Source organism: Macrobrachium nipponense, chromosome 36 (assembly GCF_015104395.2).
Source record: "Macrobrachium nipponense isolate FS-2020 chromosome 36, ASM1510439v2, whole genome shotgun sequence".
In the NCBI taxonomy this organism is placed as follows: Eukaryota; Metazoa; Arthropoda; class Malacostraca; order Decapoda; family Palaemonidae; genus Macrobrachium; species Macrobrachium nipponense.
Window position 1 is genome coordinate 58,821,067 of NC_087220.1, and position 16,569 is coordinate 58,837,635.

The 16,569-nt window shown below is 43.2% G+C and overlaps 1 protein-coding gene across 1 annotated transcript; it reads left to right on the forward strand.

Moving 5' to 3' along the window:
• The first annotated feature begins 239 nt into the window (after positions 1–239).
• LOC135203732 (rRNA-processing protein FCF1 homolog) lies at positions 240–14,509 on the forward strand. The gene is made up of 6 exons (XM_064233655.1): positions 240–373; positions 1,487–1,555; positions 4,234–4,354; positions 11,939–12,127; positions 13,216–13,310; positions 14,313–14,509. The coding sequence occupies exons 1-6, from the start codon at positions 255–257 to the stop codon at positions 14,350–14,352; spliced, it is 633 nt and encodes a 210-aa protein (XP_064089725.1). The 5' UTR covers positions 240–254; the 3' UTR covers positions 14,353–14,509.
• The last annotated feature ends 2,060 nt before the right edge of the window (positions 14,510–16,569 follow it).

A 16,569-nucleotide genomic window follows, 5' to 3' on the forward strand; every position in this document is an offset into this window, starting at 1 on the left:
TCTAGTGGTGAGTCAGAAGCGCAGTGGCCCAAAACTCTAAGGTTTCATTGTTGATCATCAGTTCCTTCTTATAAGTGGGTTATCTGTCATGTCATTGTACCCTACCCACCTGTTGAGGAATAGATAGGCTAAACTAAGTGTTATGTGTTTATGGAACCCAAGTTACCCGACATTTGTATTTTAATACTAATTGAATTAACATTTTCTTGCTGTTACATCAGGGAGAGACAGTTATGTTAAAAAGAAATATTAATATGCTCTATACCTATACTTATCTAAAAAATTTATGTATTTTTTCTTTTCAGCCTAAGGCCAAGAAAACAAGAAAATTTGCGGTAATGAAGAAGATGATAAAGCCCACAGACGCTCGCTTGTAAGTGCTATATGTATCGCTCTAAAACATTGTTAGATGTGATTTCACATCATATGCTGTATTCATTTCTGCAGAGTACTTGTATTTTGTTTTTTATTCATGGTAAAGTGTTGGGTATTTAATGTGTGATGTGTTATTTTTAATGTTTTGTGTTCATTTAAATGTTATGATATTATGTTCCAATAAGCTCCAGGAGGAGCTGATTCTGAGGCAGTGTCCTTAAAGGCAGGCATTTTTCAAAGTAACTTTGTTCATTTTGTATAATTGTATATGGGAAAGGTTTGTTTACAGGAGAGCTAAAAATAAATGCACTTTAAATGGTCAAAATATACATTGTATTAATTGGTGTGATAGATGTTTGCTTATTTTTATTTATTATCCTCATTCTCAGATAGTGTCATATTTGACATATGTCACATTATGTGTAGATTATGATTGACTTTTCTGATCTTGGTGTAAAGCCTCATTAATGGTTGCAAATTTTAAGGATTTGTAACGTCTGACATTTTCCAATTTTAAATTCGTGTGCAAAGGAATAAGTGCTAAAATATCACTCCTTTGTATATTCAAATTACTGTGCATTTTCTTTTCCTTTGTGATATATAATACTCTCATATTACTCTTTTTACACTTTACTGGTCCCATATCTTCCATTGTAATATTTCTGTAAGTTATATTCTGGTAAACTTTTCAGTGATTGGTTACCTACCTGCTTTCTGTATATTTCTAAATTATAATGGTACTGAATTCTTGATATTTTTTATATTTTTACAGATCCTTGTAACCTTCTTGTGATGTGTCTATCATGAGTCTTATCAGATTAAAATTAGTACATTATTTTTAAAAATTAGTTTCACAAAATACTGCCTGTTTCTTTCCATTACTATTTCTGTTATTTTATATGATGTTGTTCTCATCACATCTTTTTTTATTTTAACTCTTCCGCTTTGCTGCTCCAAATGTTTCACATTTATTCCATCCTCCTGCATTGAGATTCTGACTCCATTCCTTCTACATCTTCCTCTGTATGTCTCACCTTTTCTTATATATCTTTGTTCTCTTCGTGCTTGTCCTTTGACAAAGTGTTTTAATTTCTTAATATTTTTCTTTTAGGAAGAAAGAAGACAGGGAGATAAAGAAAGTAAAGAAAGTCGATCCACACGAAAGAAAAATCGTTGAAGCGTAAGTACCTCATGAATTTGGTATATATAAATATTTTTTTTTAACATTCAAATGCAGTTTTATTATGGAAGCATTAACTACTGCTGAGCAGGGTTACATCAGTTGGTAATGTAGTTTTGCAGGTTAAATCACAATGAAAACGAACCTGTTACTTTATAATAAGCTTTATTACCCTTTGACTGTGTGTGGGGGAGAGCGGTGATGATTCGGACAGTGGGATGGTCCGGACAGTACATTTCCTGGAAAACGTAAGGGGGCCTCAGCTTCGAAAAATCATGTGACATAGCGAGAGTTTGGTTACTATTGACACATGGACTTTGGTTGACAGATGATGCATACTTTAGAATAGAGGTTAAATTTTGTGGTTTTTCTCATTTCCTATGTAATTTTTGGCATTTGAATTGTAAGGTATGGTGTAGTGAATATGATAAGGCAGTTGATGATCAGTTTGGGTGTGAATTTGTACTGTATGACCAAGATGTTGTAGCTGTTACCCACCTGTAATCTCAAAGGACATGGGGCTGAGGGTGTCATCAATGACTAAGAAACAAAAGATTTTTACTAACAATATTTACGTTATATTTTGTGTATTCATTCATTAGCCCCCTCATTACCTTATAAAGCACTTCATAAACCCATCATAGGACCCCTCATTACAAAGAAAAATAGCCTATCCTTTGCTTCAGATTGGTTCTAGTTCCATAAAGCGTATCATGGGACGAGAGTATAAGAAGAAAACCAATAGGGCAAGGGATGCTGCTGCTGCTGCTATAGAAATACACTTCAGGAGTTTCAAGAAAAGGGTGGTTCAGGTAAAACATGATTAGGTGAATAAAGATAGAAACAGGGTTGACCAGGAGGGTTTTCACCACCTACAAGCACAACAACCTGGACCATCATAACAGCAGTTTTCTCCTGAGAATATACAACTATTCCCAAAAGCAGGAGAGAGGAAGGAGACAGCTAAAAGCAGAAAGCAGGGAAGATGCATGATTTGGCAAATGGTCACTCCAAGGAAAAAACGCTTGAACGTAAACAGAAGTAAAAGCCAAAAATCCCAGCCAAGAAGGAAATAAAGTTTAGAAATGATACCTTAAGGACATCAAAACTCAAGAAAAAATACTAAAAAGTTAATCACAGAGGACCAAACCAGTGATGAAGAATCCATCATCTTGAAAATCTGTTTATATCCGAGTTTAACAATAATTGTTCTGACATCTTGGAAGAGGAGATCAGAGACACAAAAGTTGCTTTCATTGATAAATTCCCACAGTAGGGTGACTGTTCTTGTTGCAATAGATCCAGTAAAATGTTGCTAAGTCTATTATGTAGGTAAATTAACCAGCAATTTAGATGCGTATTATGAATTTAAGACTTCTTATTTGGAAAATCACAGAAATTTGCTACTAATAGTTTTACATTTCCATAGATAAAACAACTGTTGGTAAAGAGGCAGTAATTGGAATGCTTCCAATTCCAGTTCAGCATAGTATTAAAAGAAAACGGGTATTTCAAAGTTCGTTAGGCCAACATTAGATAAAATTTATGCACAATGAATGTCATGTATTTGTTACATTTTGTGTTTGGTGTTTACTCCTGGAGAGAATAAATACAAGCATAATTTGTTTATTTAATCATTGGCAGGCGAGGATATTTCATTTCATTTTTGTTTTGAAGGATACAATATTCTTTAAGCCAACTTTAACATTTATTCTCAGCAAACATCGTGGATTTCAGTTACATTTTCTCTCTGCCATTCACCAAGGAGAGAATAATCTTTTAAGTTGATTTTGAGTTTCAGTTAAACATTTCGTATGGTATTTGTTTTGACTTGAAGGTAAATATCAATTATAATAATTGTCCGAATCATCCCATGCTCTTGTCCGAATCATCACCATGGGTAGGGATGATCGGACATTTTGGAAATTTTTATTTGAAGACAAATAGTTTCAAGTATAGTAAAATATACAAAATAGTTTCAAGTATAGTAAAATATACAAATTACCAAATTCATTCATAAATGTAGGATGATGAGACTACACACTGACATGTCAACGACACCTCTGCTCCTTAAACTCTTACTTCTAAATAGAAATTTAAAAAAAGTGTCCGAACCATCACCACTCTCCCCTATTATAATTGCGGAGAGGATAATTGCTGATGCTGAATGTGTTTTGGCATCATTGAGGAGGTGACATTCTTGATGCCAGAGGCCAATTTGCAGGATATGACAATGTACAATGCAGGAAAATGTGGCGGAATTCTTCTCAACTCAAAGTTGGCAGGCTTCAGGTTTTGTACAAAGCCATAAAACGAATGAAGCAAGTTAGGCTAGGACCTCTGTGTGCAAATACTTACAGAAAGCTCTCAGAATCAGACAATTGAATGTCTAGTACTATAACAAGAGCCAGCAGATTGTATATCAAGCTGGCTCTTGATATGCAATCTTCAAGTGTTACTTGTGATCGTATAACGTTTAGTACTATCTTTATTTAGACTGGGTGAAGTACCGACCATGATAATTAGTCAGATTTTGTAAAATTGTTCTGATTAGTGTGAACTCTTTAAGACAGAATACTTGAAATGTTATAAATTTAGTTTGGAATGATTAGTGCTTAAATGAGGAAGACATTCTCCAAATTATTTTGCAAATCTAATTATATTTTCTCTGTTTTTAGGTCAAAGTATTCATCAGCGCTCTTTTTCCAGTACAACACACAGCTGGGTCCTCCATACCGTATTCTTCTCGATACGAATTTCATAAACTTTGCTATCAAGAACAAAGTTGATCTCGTGTCGGTAAGTTTGCAGATTGCTTAATGAATATTTGCAACATGAATATGTAAAAACATGTTTGTTCCGATACGTAATACAAACCATCGGTCCTTTAACAATAGGAAGTAGCTAGCGGCAGCTGGAACGGTCGTAAGCTTCGAACAAGGGGAGAACGGTAGTTAACTGCTGTCCGACAGTCGCGCGGCTGGGAGGTAAACAAATCACTTTTGCTTTCGGCCGCGGGTGTGAAGGACGTGTTCGTCATCGCTCTCTGCCCGCTTCATCGTCGTATGCTTTGTTTATATTGTGTTTTCTACTAATGGTTTGTTTGACTTGAAAATGAAACTGTAAGTACACTGTTTTCATTTTCATTACTTAATTATGAACCAACATGGAATTATCGCCGTAGATGCGGCGATTTCCTCTCTTTTCATGAATTGAACCCTTGAATTATGTCTCGGTGCCGAGGGCGGGCGCGCTCGCGCCGAGTCATGTATTTTGGGCGAAAGTGTGTAATTGAAAAATGTAAGTACTCTTTTCATTATATTTTTGCCCTGTGCGTTCGTTACCGAGAGTGTGATTGCGCTCGGCACGAGCCTTTTAATTTTGTATAATAGAATGCAATGAAAGTGGATTCGCAATTGCAAAATTCTTTTCATTTTCATTTATTTATTTGCATGAAATTTAATTTGGATCAATTTTCGTTCTTACCCCGGGAATTGATCCTTACGTTTTTTTTTTTTATGTGAAAGTGAAATCGCAAGTGCAGTATTCGGTTTCATTTCATATATATTTTTATGATAGCATCATATTATTGGATCAAGTTTCCGTTCTTACCCGGGAATTGATCTTTCCCCTTTAGGTTCTAGAAGTGAATCGCAAAGGGCAGTATTCTGTTTCATTTTCATATTACTTTTCACTGCTGTGCGGGGGTAGGGGAAGCGAAGGTCTGCCAGGAAGTCGTCGGAAAGCTCTCCCGCGACTCCCTTGGTATCCGATTCTTCGTCCTCCTTCCTGCCCCCCCGCTTCAGCTTCTTCGTTGTATTTTGTATTTGGGGTCTTCCTTGCGTTCGGGATGGGGACATGTCTTCCCCACGTGCGTGAGGGAACCCCTCTTACTAATCTATCTATGTTACCGCAGGTGCTACATCCGTGGGAGACGACCTTGGACAGGTATGGACCACCGCGGCGGCAGGGCGTGCCTAGCATCCACGGGCTGCTGCAGCGTCTAGCGAGGTCTGGGGCGGTCTCCACTACTACCACGGCCGCTTATGCTGCTCCCCCGCCCCCCTCCTGGTCTACACTCCCCATGCTGTGTCGATGACGCCGTCTGCCGTACTAGGGCCGCCGCCGTACCGAGGTGGGGTTGCCGCCGCCGCCTGTTTTCTTCGTGTTTGCCTGCCCCAGACTTACGCTGTTCCAGCAGCTCGCCCCTGGACCGGCCGCCAGGAACCCAGGTTCCGCTGGCTGCCGATGATTCTACGAGGCGATCGCTGGGCCTGCCGTACTGCCGTGATGTGATTCCGCTGTGGCTTGGCTGACCCCTTCTGGGTCTACCGCTGCCGCTGTTCCTGCCGCTCCTGAGCTGGTTGCTGTTCCTGTCGCTCCTGGTTCCTGAGCCTGTCCATGCTGGTCCTGCCCACGGTGTGTCTTCCCCAGTCCCAGGTCCTTCCGGACAGGTGCAGTCGGGCCGTGTTGCTTCAGCAATAGCCCCGGCTCCGGCCTGGATGGAGGACCTGACGACTGTCCTGCGTGAGCTGACGAGGAAGAGGAGAAGAGGAAGCTGTCATCTTCGTCTTCATCGTCTGCTGCTGCCTCTTCCCCTTCGACTTAACCCTAAGCTAAGCCGAAGAAGAAGAAGGCTGCCTTCCCCCCCCTAAGAAGTCTCCTTCGGGAACTTCTAAGGGCCCGTCCCACCCCGGTGGGACGGGGGGTCCTTCTTGCTGGTCCTCCTGCTCCTTCGGGAGCGTGGCCCGTCTCCCCTTCCATAAGGAAGAGATAGACGGGGACCAGAGGAGTATCGGTTAGCTCTGGTACTTCCTCGCCTGGTGCTAGCGGCGATGCCGCTACGTCAGGTTCCGGCTCGGTCTCTCGTTCGCGAGAGATCCCGAGTGTACGTTCTCCCTCGGGAGACCGTGCAGCCAAGTTTCGGCGCCAGAGTTCGCTCGGCGCCAAGACGCGGCACGGAGCAGAAGGCTGGTGAGAGACGCTCAGGTGACTCTTGCCAGGCCAGCGGCCGCTCTTGCAGCGACCAGCTGGTAACCCGGGTTTTCCCCCCTAAGAAGGCTCCTTCGGGACCTTCTAAGGGCCCGTCTCGCTCCGGGCGATTCGGGGAGCTATTCTGCTGGTCCCCCTGCTCCCTCGGGAACAGGGCCCGTCTTTTCTTCTATCAAGCAAGGAGAAGAAGACGGGGACCAGAGGAGTACCAGCTTGCGGCTGGCACTTCCTCGCCTGGTTCTAGCGGTTCTGCCGCTAAACCCAGGATCCGCCTCGGCTTCTCGTTAGCGAGAAGTACCGAGTGGACGGTCTCCCGAGGGGGGAGACCGTCCAGCCAAAGTCTGACACCCGAGCTCGCTCGCCGTCAAGACCGAAGCGCGGAGCAGAAGACTGGCGGAGTGTCGTGCAGACGACTCTCGCCAGGCCAGTGGACGCTCTCGCAGCGACCAGCTGGCTGCTCGGGTTGACGTGACGGTCGCTGACCAGCCACGAGTTGAGGCGAGGAAGGGGTCCCGCGGCCGTCTCCGGTACCAGCCACGGCTGGTACCAGCGGCTCGACGCGCCGAGAGGACGCTCGCCGGTCTCTCCGCGACAGCGAGCCTAGCAGGTCACCTGACGCCGCTCCCATCGGGACCCGGGCGGAGACGGTAACCAGCAACAGCTCGCTGACGCTAGAGATCAGCGTCGACGTTCTTAGCCGAGCCTCTCGCCCCAGGCGAGCGGCAAAGCTAGGCCTGCTGCTCGATCGCCACGCGGGTGGACGATCAGCAGCAGCCCTCCAAGCACGCTGGTCCTGCCAGCGAGCTACGGGGGAGCGTCAGGTCTGCCTCTCCTGTACCTTCAACCTCCTCGGGCTACACCGGGAGGAGCGAGGTACCTATGAGGGATCGCGAGAGGTGCGCCGCTCGCGATCCCGCTATGACGCCGTATGGACCAGGCACGGTTCTAGGACCAACCAGGACATACGCGCAAGTAGCTGGAGGCGACCGTCAGGGGTCTGCCGCTGTCCTCCTTCTGAAGGAGGAGTATCTCGGGATCTGTTCTTGTTGGAGGGACTGGACGGTCCTACTCCACAAGACGCGGTTACTCCCGAGATACAGAGGAATTTGCAGAAGTCATTAAGCTGATTCGTCAGCATAATGACCTTGCGGAAGGATTGCCGCTCCCACCAGCAGAGCCCACGTCTCTGCTCGAGTCGTTTTGGGGGCCCGAGAGGGAAACCAAACCGACGGTGGGTCTGCCGCGATCGGAGCTGCCGATTCTGTCTCGAACCAGAGTCTCTCGTCTCAGGACAAGAAGGCTCTCTCAGTTCTGGCCGATCGATCAAGCAACTTCCACCTCCTCTACTGCGACACGCGGTTTCTACGTGTCTTCGGACACCGTATTTAAATACCACCTTCGGTCCTCCTGAGAGGTTTCGACCTCGACGAGGACTGGAATGAGTCGGAGGACGGTATCGGCTCTCTCCTGTCAGGTGTCGATCAGCCCCACCCAGACGACAGTGGCGGCAGACCCTTACCTACAGTGAGAGTTCGTAACCCTCCGCGGGAAAACGTTTTCTCCTGACGATACGTTTTCCCAGACTGAGAGGCCATCGCCGCAAGGCGATGGCTGCTCCTACCCTTCTCCTACCGCTTAGTTTCCACTGGGAAGGCGAGTGAGTATCCAATTCCTCCCCCATTCCCTCTCTCCTTACGGCTACGAAGGAAAGGGGAGGGATCCTACAGAGATTTCTCTGTAGGATCCCACGTTCGGGACTGCGCTACCGGGGGGACCTTCGGGTCCTACCTGACGTAAGCCCCGGTCGTTGAGGAGGAATCCTGCCCCATTCTCGATTTCTACGGGAATCGAGAGGACCACCAGCCGATATCGTTTGACGAATTCGGTGGGGTTTCGCAGACTGCTTAGAATTCCTACGGAATTTCTAGCGCATTCAGTGTTAGAGTTTTTTACGATCTCCAAACACTTACGCGAGACCACGGTCCAACGTGAGCGAGACGAGAATCCCCGATATACACGATAATCGGGAACCTCGCCTATGCTCGAATTCCTGGAATTTCTAGCATTGGGAAGAAGACTGCTGCTGAAAGAAACTATCTCACAGTGGCCGACCAACCTGGAATAGAGAAGATCGGACGGGAATATCCAGTTTGGCTTGAACTATCGTCTTAGTATTCTGTTCACCATTGAAGCTTTTCCTTCGAGGAAGACTTCTCCTTCACTCTCTTTGATAGAGATCGAAGGTGGTCGATCTCCAATCCTTATTTTGTTTTCTTGAAGGAAAGAATTTAGGATTTGGAGATCGTTGTTCAGAATCCTACAAATATACTTACGTATATTAACCTCGCGACATGATTCTACTAAGCAGTTGAATTGTCCGAGGGGTAGGCGCATATCCTAGTTTATATACGGATTGCAACTTAGAAGAGAAGTATTCTAATTGAACTGCAACTCGGGGTTGTCTGCAACCTCCCAGGAGTTTTCAGTTTCAATTTTATATACTTATGGTTTTGTCACGACAACACCATTTCAACTTTTATATTTACCGAAATTCGTTTCGCCTAAATATAATTGCTCGAGCATATCTTTTATGCTCGGTAGTTCTAGCCGAACGCATTCCTTCGTGGAATAATGGATTACATGGCACTCAGGATGACGAGTCGGCGAGAGCTCAGGCTCAACTACTGCGTATTGAACTGCCTGACAGCAGCTTAGTATCAGCTGGGCCTCCGAGATGCACGGTCAGTTATGTCTCTCTCTCCCCTGGTTTGATTGACTACCGAACCGTATCTCTGCCCAACAATCATGGACTTAGGGGTCTCTGATTAATGGGGATTCTCGCAATAATGAAGGACCATCTACTGCTGTGACGCTAGATTCCATCGCCTTCGACATTGCGAGAATTTTCAACAGAGATATCTCTTGGACTCTTTCATCTTTCTGTTTACCGCACGTAACCAGAAGTCTGTACAAGTCTCACCCCGCTGCCCTCGCACTGCGATAATGCGAATGATTTTGCAGACATCTGAGTTTGTCTTCAAAATATCTCTATTCGTAGGTGTACAATTGTTCATTGTTCAACCCGAATTACGAGATGTGTCAGAAGACATCGCTACTCTCCGACCTGACAGCTCTACTTCCAAATGTTCAGCCCATGAGAAGCAGTTCTTCAGGCGGCTTTCCCCTGTGTTTTCATTACTGAAGAACGCCCCGCTTTCATTGCAACTACGACTTCTCACCGGACAGCAATGAAATAGCGGTTAGCGTTTTCAGTCATTTGTAAGCACAGGTTATGAATCTTGAGAATCCTTCTCTCGATTCATCTGTGAAGACGTAGGTTGCATTCAATATCTACCTTCGTCTTCAACGGTACAGTGTTGTTTCTCCTTAGCTGAGATTCAACAACCATGAGATGTTTTACCTTCAGGGACCTCGGTCTCTAGAAGGCAATTGACTTTCGCCTGTTGGGCACATGCCTTAAGAGAATCATCACCTCGCTGTCCGGCATTGGTGACAAACAAATACATTATTTGTTTGGTCTCTCGGCATAAAACCCTTTAAAGGCGAAGGTCACGTGACTTACTCGGATGCTTTGACAACTTGCCTCCTACCGAACGCCAGTCAGTCGGCAGCTGTCAGAGCGGCCGAGTCAGTTACGAACTACGCTGTTGACTTAGTTCGGTTGTTACACAGCAATCATTACTTCGTTTTAATAGCTTGTCACAGTACCCATACCATTGACACCCACCATGGAGTGTCGGTGTCCTACCACTACCGAGAACTTCGCTGCATGGGGATAGGAGGATGCGAGAGACTTCGTGGCAAACGGACAGACCAGTATGGGTACTGGACATCACCGAAGTAGAGAAGAGGGATAGGTCATGCGACTATTTCCTTCTTTTCCTCTGAGGAACTGCATGACTTCTCCTGCGAAGACAAGCATCCAGGGGATGGGGATCCGTGACGCTCGATTTCGTACCGAACTTCGTAGCGAAGACTCAGAACCCTTCGGTCCCTGACGATTGGTTCGAGTCGTTCACAATCCCCTCCCTAATGGACTTCACCGCCTTCAATGCGAAGGAGATGCTGCCTTGTCCGCAAGAACTTCTCCGTGGCGCAGGTACTGAAGGCAGGGGTCTGGTCCAACCAGACCACATGCCCTTCCTTCTACCTTCGGGATATTGCCCACAGGTCCTTGGATCTTTTCCTTGGGACCCGTGGTGGCTGCTCAACACGTTGTGTAGCGAACCCAGACCCTCGCAGGCTGAACAGCATCGAGTCCTGGTGTGACCGTAAGAATGGATGAGTGAATGAGAGTGTGACTGGCTCCTCTTCCCATCTTTTTCTTCCCCTCTACCTGTGGTTAGAGGAACACGGTCGTCACCTGCTGGATAAGGACAAGATGCAGGTGAGCTACTCAACAGAGCCCCATCCTATCCCATTTCAACTAGGGATAGGAGCGTATATCCACCACTTCCTCCAACAAGGGGGAGGAAGTGGATGCCAGCTTGAGACAACCCATACTTTATGTTGCCTCTTGCAAACAGGAACAAGTTCTTGCTTGCTGGTACGAAGAGATACGCTTGCCTCTCTCTTAGTACTCGGCCCAGAGGTCTGACCATTGATCCTGCGGTGCACACCCCGATCAATCGGAACAGAGGCTTGGATCCCTCCCTCGCTCTTACGACCAGGGAGGCATTCCAGGGATGGACGCAGACAACACCAGTCTGTTCATCAAAAGACTCAGATTCCTCCCACCAAGAAGTGAGTCTTCCTATTGTTAAAGGACCGATGGTTTGTATTACGTATCGGAACAAATGACAATTTGTCGAAAATTGCATTTTTCCTAACTATACAAACCTGAGGTCCTTTACATATAGTCCCTCCTCATGCCACCCCTCACTCTGCGTATTTTGCATGGGCCAAAAGCAAAAGTGATTTGTTTACCTCCCAGTCGCGCGGCGCGCGACTGTCGGACAAGCAGTTAACTACCGTTCTCCCCTTGTTCGAAGCTTACGACCGTTCCAGCTGCCGCTAGCTACTTCCTATTGTTAAAGGACCTCAGGTTTGTATAGTTAGGAAAAATGCAATTTTCGACAAATTGTCATTTCTTTGTGCATTATGTATACATAAAAACATCTCTGTTTTTGTGTGCATTATACATAAAAACATCTGTGTTTCTTTGTGCATTTTACATAAAAACATATGTTTTTCTGTGAAAGTAAAAACCATTGACTTGTTAAGAGCCCACTGATGTGGTGCTACACTTTCAAAGGCTTGAAAGATAAGACCTATTTGATGAAACACAAAGATTTTGTTAAACAATGTATGTACATGTATCCTAAGATTCAAAAGAAAGTATGATGTACTGTATTGAGGTTTTCTTGGCAGGGCATGATGGATTGTCTATATGCAAAATGCATTCCCTACATCAGCGAGTGTGTCCAGGGAGAAATGGAGCGCATGGGAGAACGTTACCGCTTGGCGTTGAAGGTGATGAAGGATCCTCGAATCGAGTTCCTGCCGTGTCTTCACAAAGGAATCTACGCTGACGACTGTCTCGTTCAGCGTGTTACACAGGTGATGTCTTGTTTGTTGTGCCACAAGAGTAGCAGATGGACTTTGGGCATTACTTGAGGTTCTTTGCAGCATGCCCTTGGCCCTTAACTGCAACCCCTTTCATTCCTTTTACTGTACCCTCATTCATACTCTCTTCCATCTTACTTTCCACCCTCTCCTAACAGCTGTTTCGACATTATTTTCAATGCTCAATGACCTCATAGGTCCCAGCGCTTGTCCAATTCCAATTAATACAATGAAAATTAAGAGTTTCACCTTTCTAGCAGAATTTTGTTATTTGGTTATACAGAATATAATTTGATACTACCAGCTTTATTTGTATGTGAAATCAGTTTATCATCTCATTATGGTGAAGCTATAGGACCATTGTCTAGGAAGTTTTATGAATGCTGCAAAGCTCTTGATCATTTATTTATATTTCTATTTACTGGTATTTTTTATTTCCTCGTTATTTGCTGAACTTGTTTGTTCCATTAGAATATTTGGACCTTTTTCACAACTTCAGTAAAATATTAACAATAATTAGCAGTGAGATTTCTAGTATTTTGTTTGTTTATGGAGGTTTTGAGATTAAAAAAGCATTATAAAAAATGCAATAGATACAGGCAATCCCCGGCTTACGACGTTCCGAGGTTATGACACTTCAATTATATTCATCAGAAATTATGTTCAGGTTTACAATGCATGTTCCAGGGGTACGCCGCTTACGGCACTGGTCTGGTGAAAGAAATATGACTAAAAATGCAAAATAATCAATATTTGAAGGGTTTTTTGATGAAAAATTTAATAGAAATGCACGTTACATAGTTTTTAATATACACCCAAAACATTAAAAGTAAGTTTTTTTTAGGATTTTTGACGATTTTCCGACTTGCAACGATTTTCGGCTAACAACGCATCTCAAGAACAGAACCCCCATCGTAAGCGGGACTGCCTGTATTCTGTTTGTTTATCACAGGACATACGTGCTACGTTGTTTCAAGCTCCCCAATATTTTATTTTCATAATTTTGTTCTCTTCTCAATGAAGTATTGAAAAACTAACTCTCAAATTATAGAAAGTGATTGAGATGTTCTTTTTCTCTTTAGCACAAGTGTTATATAGTTGCAACTTGTGATAAGGCCCTGAAACGAAGAATAAGGAAGATTCCAGGTGTGCCGATCATGAGTGTGGGAAAGCACAAGTAAGTAGACAATCCTGTCTTGAAATTTGGTAGCTCTGTACTAATTCAGTAAATGACATTATCTTGATCTTTAGATTTTTGAAAAGTAGCTCATTTATAGCAGAGTTCACTGTGTGTAAAAGGAATTCACAGATATACAGTAGAATTTTATGTGGAAGCCGTGTTGCTTTTTAGTGTATTGCATGAGTATATTTCGATATGAAATTAGATTCTTATGAAACTCCAGAAGTCTTAGATGACTTTGTACCTTAACTATGCTCGTTAGTATTACGCATATATTTTGGGGTAAAGACATTATTCAGTAAAATGCTATGGTTGTGTATCACAATAATCATTTATATCCATGTATTCTGCTGAAAAGTTTTGGGAAATTCCATACAGCTAAATTTTAGATGTTCATTGATTTGAGTTCCATTTATAACTCCTTCATTTGTTCTTACAATTAAATGGTGTAGTTTCTGTGTGACATTCAAGCCCACTCACTTGTAGTCACGAAGCATTTTTCCTTTGTTCCTTTGGCAGTGGTCAAGTTAAAATGTCATTTTGCACTCTGACTGACCATATTTAAACTTGTTTCATTTCTTTTATTGTATGCATGGAAGAATTGCTTGCAACAGGTTGCTGTTGCATGATGCTGCTGGATTTCATGTTGATCTGTATGACTGCAATTGTGCAAACCCTCAGGTGGTGTCTTGTTTGTCCAGAAGTGGTGTTTGTGTACATTAGCCTAGATCATATAAGTGCAATAAAAGGTTCATGTATGGAGGGTCACTCTATTACAGTACCACTGAGTATAGTGGCAAGCTGCATGCATGTGATTGTGTAGACATTGAGTTTTCCGGGGTCATCCAAGACTCCTGATCTGAGTTAGCTGTATAGCATATCTGTGAGGTTTTGCAAGGTTTTGCTTATGGCCATACAACTGGTATTCTATGTTGTCTGGATGAGTAATACTTGGCATTGAAATATGAGTAGTCATAATGTATATGGTTTATATTTCAGGTTTGTCATTGAGAGAATGCCAGATGCACCGCAGATGTAGTAGATAAGGTAACTTTTAAGAAGTATTCATGACAAAATTATCTAGTGAAAATTGATTAAAGTAAAGTACTTTTTCAGTTGTATCACTAAAGAAGGTTGCGAATACTAATTTGCTGGAAAGTTTGTGATGTATTTTAATAATAAATGTTGTTATCACAGGTGGTCTATTACTTGCAACCCTGGAGGAAATCTATGTGTGTTAGCTATTAGGACAAGCCTTGGTTTTTCATATAGTAACGCCTCTTATCCAAAATTAAATCAACTGAGCCCTGTTCACGGTGCCAAGCTTTTCAGTATATGGTAGGTGACTAATCTTAGTTAATTGTAGTAGAAGGTTGATTGAACTTTGGGTGTAGAAATCAGATGGAGACAAGTAGCTATGGTAGTGGTTTTCTTGGATACGTAAATGAGCACAGTTGCATTGTTCCTAGACTTCTCTTAACTACTCTCGTAGAGTAATGTCTGAATAAAAGGATAGCACAGAGGTATTAGATGAAAAGAGAATGTATAACACTGAATTAATCATACTAAGAAAGTTGTTAAGTGCTTGTGTATGGTTAAAAGAGCTTGAAAATGCTTTTCCAGTGTACGGGATTGTCAGTACTACTATATTGTGTTACCATAACTGGAGGCTTAGTGCTTCCTAATAGAGCTCTCTCTCTCTCTCTCTCTCTCTCTCTCTCTCTCTCTCTCTCTCTCTCTCTCTCTCTCTCTCCCTCCTCTCTCTCGTCTCTCGTCTCCTCTCTCTCTCTCTCTCTCTCTCTCTCTCTCTCTCTCTCTCTCTCTTCTCTCTCTCTCTTACAGAAGCAAAACTCATTCTTGATTTCTTACAATTCAGCCTTATATTTTTTTCTTTGTAACCATCACTGAACAATAAACGAACAATAGGCTAATCTAATGCAGAACATAGGTTAGAGGTGATTGCACCAAGATGTGTCGGATAGGTTGTAGTTTTTGTTTATTTTTTCTTTCATTTTCTCTAACACTGAACTGTAAGTGGCCAGCCATCTAACTAAAGATAAAAAGAAAGACTGCAGGGAGGTGTTTATTACATCACAGCCCTATGTAGATGACCCTTCCTGCCAAGTTCTTTTTAGTTTTTATAAGTGGTACTGAATGGCTTGCTAAAATCTTAGGGAGCAATCATAGGTAAGGTATGCTGATCCTCTTCAACTTGTTCATACACGAACAAACCTTCAGTCTTAGCAATAAGATAATTTTCTAGCACCTAGCTGGATCTGGTTAAATCGCAGATGAAGAGCAAGGAATCTTGTGAGATCTGTTAACGCATGTGTATATCGGGTGAAAACTGGTCAAGGACCACGCACCCATGCTACTGTGTTCAGTTTTTTCTTGACCACCTGGGTGAGAGTCGTGGTTGCCCTCTTTTTGGGAAATGGAAGGCGGTGTCAGGGGAAATATGTGATATGAGAATGCTTAGAAATACCTCACATGTACTGTAATCAGACTTGTGATGCACTGTCTAGAAACATGGGCATTTGGAAGCTGGAGTGAGCAAAGATGGGGATGTTGAGGTGGATTTTAGGACCTTGCTGCATGAGAGGCTAGAAAATGATAAAATTAGGAGTGTAAGAGTGGTTAAGATTACTGATATGACAAGATAATCAAGATTGAGATATTTTGGGGGAGTGGTAAGGATGAAGGATGAGGAAGGAGTGAAGGCAGCTTAGTTTTAATTGGCTAGAAATAAAATTTAAGTAGTTTTGTTTATGCCAAATTTTAGAGTACAGTATGTTTAAAAGTAGCTGTCACAAAACTTGATGTAACATAAATCATCTTATTAGAAACCTTTCAATACAGGAGCGTTTGTCTTGAAGATTGCTCATAATTTTACGTACAGGCAATCCTCGGGTTAACATCGCTCCGAACTTATGCCGCTGTTAACCATTATTTTTGGGCACTGTAAGTGGATTTATGGCACTGTTCCTGCTTTATGGCACTGTTCCTGCTTTATGGCACTGTTACCTGGACTTGTAACGCTGCTTACAGCTCTGTAAGTGCTATTTATTCCCATTATAATTATGTCCCTCTTGGTTATGGTGATTTTTGGTTTAGTACAGCATGCCGGCAGGGATGGAACCCCCACCATAAACTGGGGACTGCCTGTATTGTTGTGTAGAAATAGAGCTTCAAATAATCAGTAGACACCACCCTACTGCTTACAAACAAGTTATGTTCCAGATGTCCGGTTGTATGT

Coding starts and splice junctions, on each gene's coding strand:
- LOC135203732 (XM_064233655.1), top strand. CDS start 255: ATGCTCTATACCTATACTTATCTAAAAAATTTATGTATTTTTTCTTTT. Junction 1,556..4,233: donor GAAAGAAAAATCGTTGAAGC/GTAAGTACCTCA, acceptor CTCTGTTTTTAG/GTCAAAGTATTCATCAGCGC. Junction 13,311..14,312: donor ATGAGTGTGGGAAAGCACAA/GTAAGTAGACAA, acceptor TTTATATTTCAG/GTTTGTCATTGAGAGAATGC.